Below are 10,298 nucleotides of genomic sequence, written 5' to 3' on the forward strand. Positions count from 1 at the left end.
CCAATTTTAGGGCCAAGGTCGTAAATTGTATGTGGTGTGTATTTTACCACAATAAAAAAGTGGGGGGGAAAGTGTCGTCTGTCAAATGTGGAAAGTAATGCAGGCGCTGACTGTCTCATAGGATTGTAGAGAGTACACGAACCAGGGCTGACGGTAGGGCTTAAGATCTGCTAGGGCCTGGGGGTGGGGTGGGAGGGGCTTGCTGGTCTCTGGCAAAGGCCTCCTCTCCCGCCTTAGAGACACTGGCTAGGCTCCCCCTGCCACTAAACCATCTTGGGAGGGAGGGGGATGTGGACTCTGGGAATTCTCATGCCAAGACACTGTCCTCTCTGCCTCCTAGGTTTTGAGGTTCCTGGATCTGAAACAAACAGACCCAGCCAGCGACCCTGCGGCACCAAGGTACAGTGAATCGTGCCCAGGTTTCGTTTCCGGCCCGCACCTTGGCTCTATACAGAGGTGGGGAGGGGACCGAGTCGCCATTCTGGCCCTGGGGTCCCGCCGGCCTGCCTTTACCCCTTTTGCAGGTGATGAAGCCTTGGAGGAGCTCTTAGCTTGGGGGGGCCTGCATCTGAGAGGCGAATGTGGAGACCAAGTTCACGCCCGGTAGAGGTGGGTGGTGATGGCCCAAGCCCCACCCCCTCCCCGGGAAGGGGCCTGATTGGTGGAGGGCTGTGGGGGCGGGGCGGCGCTAAGGCTATATAAATGCCGTCTAGCGGCCCTGGAGTCATGCTGTAGGTAATCCTCTAGCTCAGGTGAGGGGTTTTAGAGGAGGAGGAGGAGGTTGGGCTGCTTGTGGGAGCCTAGGTGAGGCCCCCACGTTGGCCACACGGTAGTGGGCAGCAACTTCTGAGCCCCTGGAGTTGGCGTCTCTCCCCGTAGCCTGAAAACTTTTGAGGTGGTCCCACCTCAACTGACTCTAAATGTAGGTATTTGTCTAATAACATCCCTCCTCTGGGCTTCAGTTTCCTGTCCATGAAGAAAGGGGTTGGTGGCCCTTCCAAGTATGTGGCTTTGCTGTGGGGTGAGGGGGTATTTGAGAGTTGGGGGGCCAGAGGAGCAATTAAACTCTTTGGCTTTGGGGGTCGGGCAGGCCCACCTTTGAGTGGCCGTGAGACTTCCACGCTTCAGCTTCCGTGTTTGCAAAATGGGGATTAGCCTAGACCCACCCACGGGATGAAGTGCGATAATGCCCTCAGGAATTGAGCACAGCTCCAGGCACTTAGGAAGCCCTCGTGGGGCCTGTTGCTGCTCTGCTTCCTCTCCGGCCTGGCCTGGGGTGCCAGGATGGGGGGGGGGGGGGGGGCTGCAGCCTCCAGGAACTCTGCTGCTTTTCTGGTCCTCTCACCCCGCACATAGGCCCGTTTCTGTCTGCTCCGAGCACCGCCCCGCCCCCCCCCCCCCCCCCCCCCCCGCCGCCCCAAGTCTCCACGCCCATCTCACCACCTTCTGGAGGTCCTCTGTCAGGCCAGCCTCATCAATGCCCTGTATTTGTGGGGGGCGAGGGGGTAGGTGCCAAATCCTGGGGCTGCTTTTCTCTACAGGCCGCCTTGCCCCGCCCACCTGCCCCCACCCTCTATGAGATGAGTGACACTCAAGACTTGGCCACTTTCCCCGCGGTTGCCACCCAGGTGAAGCCGGGGGGCTGGAGCCGTCAAGGTGGGGGGAGTGGGTCTGTCCATCAGCGCCGGCACCAGGAGCTCCAGGCCTTTCTTAACCTGCTGGGTGAGTTCACTTGGGGGCTGGCATGGAAGGGGCTGTGGGGCTCGCAAGTGAAATCGACCTGAGAGGTGGGATCTCACCTGCCCATGCGTGCATCTGAAATCTCTGCCCCTTCCCTTCTCAGGTGACCCCAGCTTGGCAAGGGAAAGGGAGGGGTCCTGGCAGAATGTGGGTTCAGTGGGGGCTCGGGCTTTGGAACTCTGATGCCACTCTTGTCTTGTGGGGGCTGGTGGTAACCCCACTCCACCATCTCTCTTCTCTACCCCAGAGCACAGTTTCCTCCAGGAATTCCTTTCCAAAGATCCCTGTTTCCAGATTTCGGATAAGGTGAGGTGACACTGGGAATAGCGGCTGGGAGTCACCTGGGTCAGTTTGAATGCGTGGGGCTTGAAGGCTGCCATTTCATTGGGCCTCCCAGTCTGGTGGAGGGCGCACCTCCCTTTTCCATCTTTGTTCCCCCCTCCCCCCCACCACTTCCCCTGGGTTTTCTAACTCACACCCCTGCTTCCTTGGGAGCAAGTGGGCCTGGCGCAGTCGCCTCTCCCCCCAGGCCCACCTGTAACTCTCCCCCTTTCTGTGTCTGCAGTATCTCCTGGCCATGGTGCTGGTCTACTTCCGGCGCGCCAGCCTGAGGCTCCGCGAGTACACCCACAGCAACTTGTTCCTGGCTCTGTGAGTGGCCATGGCAGGTGGGGGGGGGGGTGCTTGCTTACTGGCACTGTGGGATGGGGCAGGCCTGACGTTATGGCCTCTGCTCTCTGCACCCTGCCTCTATGGCCAGGTTTCTTGCAAATGACATGGAGGAGGATGTGGAGGACCCCAAATGTGTGATTTTTCTGTGGGCCCTGGGAAAAGATTGGCACCTCCAGGTGGCAGACTTCCTGCATCAAAGGGATAAGCTGTGGGCCCGAATGGGCTTCCGTGCCATGGTGAGCCGCGAGTGCTGTGAGGAGGTGAGGCCCCAGCATCATCCTGGGGTGGGGGGCACAAGGCTGGTCCTCCCACCCCCATTTACTATGCACTGTACTCATGCCAGGTCATGGCCAAGGAGCCGTCCCACTGGGCCTGGACTCGAGAGCGACGCCCCCAGCACGGTGGGGCTCAGAGGGGTCCAAAGGCCCGGGGCCCCCTCCCTGGGCCCCCCAGCCTCTCGCCACCTCACTGTTCCCTCTGTGGCTGGCCCCCTTCCCACAGCCACTGCCCCCACCAGCCCCACCCCTTGCCTGTCTTATCAAAGTGCCCTTCCCCAAACCCTGAGTGGCATTGCCCTCCCCTCCAAGCTTGTCTCTCAGTGGCTGAAGACCCCTTGGTGGGGGGCTTCCTCATCATCCCGCCCCCCCAACTGCAACTGGAGCCAGGCACCTACAGTCTCCACAGTGAGTTGGGGACAGCAGCTGGGCTGGGCTTGGGAGCCTAGGGGGCAGGTGTGGGGTCTGACAGAATGGGAAGGAGGGGGACCTGGGGACCTGGGGTCTCAGTTCTGCCACCTCCTACCCATCAGTACTTGGTAAGTTTCTTCTCTGAGCTTCTCTTTGTTCTTTCTCCCCAGTCCTCCCGAAGCCTCCACCATGCCCTGGACACTGACACTTGTGGGGTGAAGAGTAGCCCACCTGCTTACCTGCTGACCCAAGCCCCACTGGCTGCAGCCCCTACCCCAAGCCCTCTGTCTTACTGGCCTCAGGCTGGCAGAGCTGCCCAGGCCCCCTGTCACCTCCTCCCAAATGTACCTACTCTGACCCCGGCCCCTCTAATAAACTCGTGTCTATAGGACACCGACTATGCTTAGGCCCTGGCCTGGCTCCTTGACCCGGGGTAGGGGTAGGGAGGGAATGGGAGGAGAGGGGGGTCTGCCAAGTTTAGGTACCAGTGATGAGACTCATGAGTACAGGCTCTGTAATAACAATTCCCCTTTCCAATGATGACCAGTCATCCCGAGCCTCAGTTTCCCCTCTATAACATCACCTGTGAATGACGAAATCTACACAGTATCAATGAGGTTGAATGAGAAGAGGTGTTGTTTTTTTTTAATTTTATTTATTTGTCAGAGAGAGAGAGAGCACAAGCAGGGGGAGCCGCAGGCAGAGGGAGAAGCAGGCTCCCCATAGAGCAAGGAGCCCGAAGTGGGACTCAATCCCAGGACTCTGGGATCATGACCAGAGCTGAAGGCAGACGCTTAACCAACTGAGCCCCCAGGCGCCCCTGTAGTGCGGTTTGAGAGCGTTAATCCTAGAAGTGTTTGGAACTGTCTCAAACGTGGAGCTCAGATGCAAACCCTGGGGTTACCCGGTATAGGGAATGGTTGTCTAGGGAAAGTCTGGAGGGGAGGGTGTGTTTGGGGAGTGGCTGGAACTGAAGCTGGTGAAGCCCACCAGGGCCAGACAAGGGGATCTGGACACCATTCCCCTGCACACTCTCTGAGTGGCTCCCAGGAAGCATGAATGTGAGAAAGCCGGGAGATTGCGGGCATGAGAAGCCAAGACAAGGGCTGCGAAGTACTTTTGTTTTTCAAAGAGGTCATATATTCACGTGTACATTTTAAATTTTGAACCAGGGTTCACCTCTACCCCTGGTTTCCCTCCCTGGAAGCAGTAAAACTAGTAGTTTATGTCCTTCCAGAGAAAGAATATAAACATACATAACCAAATGTGGTGTGATTAAAAAAAAAAAAGTATGGATTTGGTCTTTGTCCCCGGTTCCTGGCACAGAGTCACTAAAACCCTTCCAATGTTCTGAGTCACAATGAGCCCCTTTGAGCCACACCTGAGTTCGTGCTAATGAAGTGACTCAGGGTGGGGCCTCTCCTGACCCCAGAAAGACCAATCAAGAGCAGGGACTTTCAGCTTCCCCACCTCCTCCAGGGAGGAGAGGGGGTCTGGAAATTGGAGCAGTACTAGATTGGTGGACATACAGGTGCTGGGAGGCTGGGCCGCCTAGAGAGGGCACGGAAGTTCTGCACCCCTCCCTGCCATCCCTCGCCCTAGACACGTCTTCTGTTTGGCTGCTTCAAAGTTGTATCTTTAAAAAAAAAAACAACTCATAAGTAAAGCACTACCCTGAGTTCTGTGAGTCTTCTACCAAAGGATCAAACCTGAGGAGGGGGTTATGGGCACCTCAGGTTTAGAGATGATTCTCTAAGCCGTATGTTCCTTTTGACGGCTGTATAGTATTCCTCTTTATGGCCGTACAAAAATGTAGTTCCTTATCCATTGACATTTAAGTTGCTTCCGGACTTCTGCTATTCCAAACAGTCCTACAGAGTCACCAAGACTTTGTAAGGACATCATTATTCAAATGTGAAAAGATATCCGTAGTAGGAATTCCTAGAAGAATTGCCCCAGCGCCATGTCCAAATGGTCATTTTTACAATTCTTGCCAAATGTCCCTCTATAGAGGCTGTGCCCATACTGACCCCTACCTCTAGCAGTACATGTGAAGTCTGTTTTCTAGAACATTCACCAATCGGTGACATACCAGAGTTTTTATCTTTACCAAACTGGTAAATGAAAAAAATGGTCCCTTGGTGAAGTTCTAATTTGCATGTCTTTTGAGTGAGTTCAAGTTTATATGATTAAGAGCTGTTTGTCTTCTTTTCTGTGAACAACCCTATTCTTTGCCCGTTTCTCCCATTTTTGGTTTCTGTTCGACACATAACGGTTTGGGGGGGGGGGAAAGCCCTTCAAGATGTCAATGGTATTTTCTTCAATTTATTGCTGACTTTGCTGGGCAGATTTTTTAGTGTAGTAAAATAAGCTTTTTTGTGGTTTCTGGGTTTTGTGTCATGGTTAAAAAGACCTTTTCCACACTGAGATGACTAAAGAATCTTCTCCCTTAGCTCTTGGCTACATTTTTATTTTTGTTTTTTTACATTCAAATCTTGACTTCATCTGGAATTTATCATATGCGAAATTCCTTCCCATTTTCCTAATGCCTTTTATTTAAAAACTCATCTTTTCTCAGCAGATTTGAAAGGCTACTTTTATTAAAAACTAAATTCCTGTGTGCATCCGGATCTATTTCCAGGTTTTTCCTTTTTTTAGGTAGGCTCCACTCCCAGCGTGGAGCCCAACGTAGCGTTTGAACTCAATGACCCTGAGATCAAGACCTGCGCTGAGATCAAGAGTCGGATGCTTCACTGACTGAGCCACCTAGGTGTCCCCTACTTCTAGATTTTTCTAACTTCCAATGATCTACATGTGTCGGTACCCCTCATGAATTATGACATCTAATTATTATGGATTTAGTGTGTTTTAATATCTGGTAGGGTTGGTCTCCACTGATTTCCCTTTGTTTTCAGAAGTTTCCTGGCTATTCTTGCGTGTTTAACTTTCCATATGGACCTTAAGTCAGCTTTTCTAGCTGCCCCGATCAGTTAGAATGAGAATTGTGATACATCCATAGATTGCTTTAAGGAGAACTGACATCTTGAGGAAGTATCTTGGTATCCAGAAATCAGTGCCTGTCCCCTGATCTCTGCTTCTTTCAGGTGGTACCCATGGCCAGTGACTCCCAAATTTGTACCTCTATTCTGAGAGCTGTTCCCTCCTTGGGCCCCTCTGCTTGGAGGAGGTGTTCCCAAATGTCTTCTGCTGCCCACCCAGCTTGGTGAGTCCCCCGTGCTCCTTAATCCACTCAGGTGGTCAAGCCAGATCAAAGGTTTAGAGTTGCCATATCTAACCCTAATTAAGCCCTATTCGTGTTGTTGGAATTTTTTCTTAAGACTGATTTTTTTTTTAGAAGGACTTTTATTTTTTAGGTAATCTCTATACCCCACGTAGGGCTTGACCTCACAACCCCGAGATCAAGAGTCACATGCTCTACTGACTGAGCCAGCCAGGCACTCCAAATCCTATTGGTGTTTTTAACAGGTTTATTGAGGTCTAGTTGACATACAATAAACCACACACATTGAATATATATATTTTTGTTTTGACATGTAAACATCCATAAACCCATATCCATAATCAAGATAGTGATGTCCCCCCCAAATTTCCTCAAGCCCCTTGGTATTCCCTCCCACCCTTTCCCACCTGCCAGCCCCCTCTGTCACGCCAGGTAACCACTGATCCGCTTTCTATCTCTAAATTGGCCTCCTTTTTCTAGACTTTTCATATATGTGAAGTTATATAATATGTACTCTTGTCCGGCTTCTTACATTTGTTATAACTAGTCTGAGATTCATCTGTTCTTTTTACTGCTGGATAGTATTCTCGTGTAGATGTATACCGCTGTTTGTTTATCTATTCACAACACGTGGATGAAGATTTGATTGGTTCTAGTTTGGGCTGCTATGACTAAAACTGCTATGACTAGCTTTCCGCTCTCTGCTCTGAGGCAGCCCGGGTGCACCTTCTTTGCTAGTCCTGAGTCTGGCTTCATCCAGCACCAGCTGCCTCCACCCTGCTACCTCAGTTTGACCCCAGGGAGATCAAAATCATATCCCTGAGATGCACGGGCGGAGAGGTCCCTGCCACGTCGGCCTTGGTCCCCAAGATTGGCTCCTGGGGTCTGTCCCCCCAGAAGACTGGAGATGGCATTGCCAAAAGCAACTGGGGATTACAAGGGACTGAGGGTGACAGTGAACAGACAGAACCAAATCGGAGTGGTTATCTTCTTTTTTTTTTTGGCGTAAAAGAAATTTTATTTAATTTAGTGAGATACATATAATAACTCAAATCAGGCTATGATGTTCCTTTGTTCATTGGTTGGGTGGTACCTTCTTCCTCTGCCCTCATCATCAAAACCCTCAAGAAACCACCAAGAGACAGAGCAGGAAAACATGAAGCACAGTGGAAACATCACTTTTGGTAAGATTGTCAAAGTTGCCAGACAGATACCCCACAGCGCTCGGGGATCATTACAGAGATCGTGGGGGTTGCCCAGTCTGTGGGCGGCGGGGTTGACGGCCTGCCACTCTCCTGACACCATAGATGACGTCAGCAGTGCTGCAGTGGAATGCCCAGCTACAAAGGAGATTACAAGAAAGGATCATTTGAGACCAGGAAAGAAAAAAAAAAAAAGCTATGAATATTCACGCAAGTCTTTGTGTGGACATATGCTTTTATTTCTCTTGGGTAAATGCCTAGGAGTGGAATAATGGGTCCTATATGGTGGTGTATGTTTAATATGGTAGGTGTATGGTTTTTTTTGTTAAGATAGACTATTTTTTTTTAAAGATTTTATTTATTCATTTGAAAGAGACAGAGTATGAGCAGGGGGAGGGGGAGAAGCAGACCTCCCCATGGAGCAGGGAGTCCTACATGGGGCTCGATCCCAGGTCCCTGGGTTCATGGCCTGAGCCGAAGGCAGTCACTTAACCGACTGAGCCACCCAGGCGCCCCAAGATAGACTATTTTTTTAGAGCAGTTTTAAGTTTACAGAAAAATGACTGAGAAAATACAGAAAATTCGCATATACTCCCTCTTCCTCACATTGTTTCTCCTATTATTAGTATCTTGCAGGAGTGTGGTATATTTGTTGCAGTTGATGAGCCAGTATGGATACATTATTATTATTAACTAGAGTCCGTAATTTACGTTAGGATTTACTCTTTATGTTGTACATTCTATGGGTTTTGACAAATGCATAGTGTCATGTAATGTATCTACCATTATAACATCATACAGAAGTTTCATAGCCCTAAAAACGTCCTTGTGTTCTAGCTCTTCATCCCTCCCTTCCTCCCGCAAACCCCTGGCAACCACAGATCTTTTTTTTTTTTTTTTTTAAATCTCTAGTTTTACCTTTTACAGAATGTTATATAGTTGGAATCCTATACTATAGTTTTTTTCTGGCGTCTTTCACTGAGCAGTAGGTATTCGAGATTATACCACCTTTCTGTAGCTTCATAGATCACGCCTATTTATGGCTAAATATATGTTTAACTTTTTAAGAAACTGTCAAACTGTTTTCCAAAGTAGTGGTGTCATTCTGGAATTCCCACCAGCAGCATTTGAGAATTTCAGCTCCTCCACACCCTTGCCAACATGGTCAGTCTTTTTCGTTTTAGCTCTTTCAGTAAATGTGTAGTGGTGGGGGCGCCTGGGTGGCATAGCGGTTAAGTGTCTGCCTTCGGCTCAGGGCGTGATCCCGGTGTTATGGGATCGAGCCCCACATCAGGCTCCTCTGCTATGAGACTGCTTCTTCCTCTCCCATTCCCTGTGCTTGTGTTCCCTCTCTTGCTGGCTGTCTCTATCTCTGTCGAATAAATAAATAAAATCTTAAAAAAAAATGCATAGTGGTGGTCCTTTGGTTGTTTTAATTTGCGTTTATGAATGTGTTGAGTTATGATAATGAATGTGTTGAGTATTTTTTCATGCCTTTTTTGCCATTTATATATCTTCTTGGGTGAAGTGTCTGTTCAAATCTTTCACCCATTTTCACCGGATTATTTTTTAAGTTGCAAAAGTTCTTCATATATTCTAAAGACACATCCCTCACCAGATACAATTTTTGCAGTAATTTCCTCCTAGTCTGTGGCTTGTCTTTTCATTTCCATCACAGTGCCTTTCAAAGAACACAAGTGTTTTATTTTGATGAAGTTCAATTTAATTTTTTTTTATTGTTTCTGGGGTTTTTTTGGTGTCATGTTTAAAAAGTCTTTGCTAACCCCAAGACCCATTGTTAAGATGTGTCCTGTGCTTTCTTCTGGAAGTTCTATAGTTTTAGGGTTTATATTTAGGTGTCTAACCCAGTCTCAGCTGGATGTTGATATGATGTATCCTAAACAGTCACCAGATACATCTACGTCTCTCTCCCACCTACCACTTCCCTTGTGTGAGCCACCACTCTCCCTGGTCTTTTATCTGCACCCCCTGCTTCCTGTCTTGCCTCCTCCAACCCACTCTCTTGCAGCACCTTCTTCATCTGAACAAATCTGAGCAGCCTTCTATCCCAAGTAGAATAAAATGGAAACTCCCATGGTTCACCTAGTGCTGCCATAACTCTCTCTCTCCGCTCAAGTAACACTATGCATATTTAATTCCCTCCACTGTGCCAATGCAGTTCCCCGACCTGTCATCTCACCTACCCCTTCATACCTCAGTGTCTGATTTATGCCTACTCTAACCCCTGGGCTAGACAGGGCTTAGCACCAATTCTTCCCAATTAATTATGGATGTCATAATTAAATCGATGTATACCTCCTTCAGAGGGGGTGAGACCATGAGTCTTCATCTTATGCTCGGGCGAGCACAGTGCTCTGCACATACAGGAAGTGGTCAGTGCCCATTTGGTGAAGAATCAAAAGCACTCAGTAGGAGTGATCGGTTTGTGAAGATGATTCTGGGGACTGTGGGGCACATAGGTAGAGCCACATAACCTCTCCAGAGCCTCTTTCTTCTTCCGGGCCCTTATTCCCTGTGATCTAGGTACAAGGAACACCTGCTGTTCCCCTCATTGACATGTGTTCTCCCAGCCTCTGGACCTTTGCACAAGCTGGTTGTTTTCTGCCAGGACACCCTCTCCAGCGATTCACTGCCTGTTAACTTCTACTTGGCCATCAGGACTCACCTTCCTGATCACCAAAACCAGGGGACCACGAGAGCCTGCTCCCCCAGCAGGGGCTGGTGTGTCTTAAGTCA

General features: G+C 49.6%; 1 protein-coding gene across 2 annotated transcripts in view; it reads left to right on the plus strand.

Moving 5' to 3' along the window:
- Window positions 1-3,505, plus strand: part of SPDYC (speedy/RINGO cell cycle regulator family member C) — a 31,985-nt gene extending 28,480 nt beyond the window's left edge. For both annotated transcript variants that reach the window (XM_057317363.1, XM_057317364.1), the window contains exons 7-13: window positions 341-609; window positions 1,542-1,722; window positions 1,988-2,046; window positions 2,306-2,391; window positions 2,501-2,672; window positions 2,756-3,095; window positions 3,269-3,505. In XM_057317363.1, coding sequence (XP_057173346.1) covers window positions 580-609; window positions 1,542-1,722; window positions 1,988-2,046; window positions 2,306-2,391; window positions 2,501-2,672; window positions 2,756-3,095; window positions 3,269-3,303 — 903 coding nt within the window. In that variant the 5' untranslated portion in view covers window positions 341-579 and the 3' untranslated portion in view covers window positions 3,304-3,505. The remainder of the gene's footprint in view (window positions 1-340; window positions 610-1,541; window positions 1,723-1,987; window positions 2,047-2,305; window positions 2,392-2,500; window positions 2,673-2,755; window positions 3,096-3,268) is intronic.
- Window positions 3,506-10,298: the final 6,793 nt, after the last annotated feature.

The sequence above is a fragment of the Ursus arctos genome, unplaced genomic scaffold (genome assembly GCF_023065955.2).
Source record: "Ursus arctos isolate Adak ecotype North America unplaced genomic scaffold, UrsArc2.0 scaffold_23, whole genome shotgun sequence".
Lineage (NCBI taxonomy): Eukaryota > Metazoa > Chordata > Mammalia > Carnivora > Ursidae > Ursus > Ursus arctos.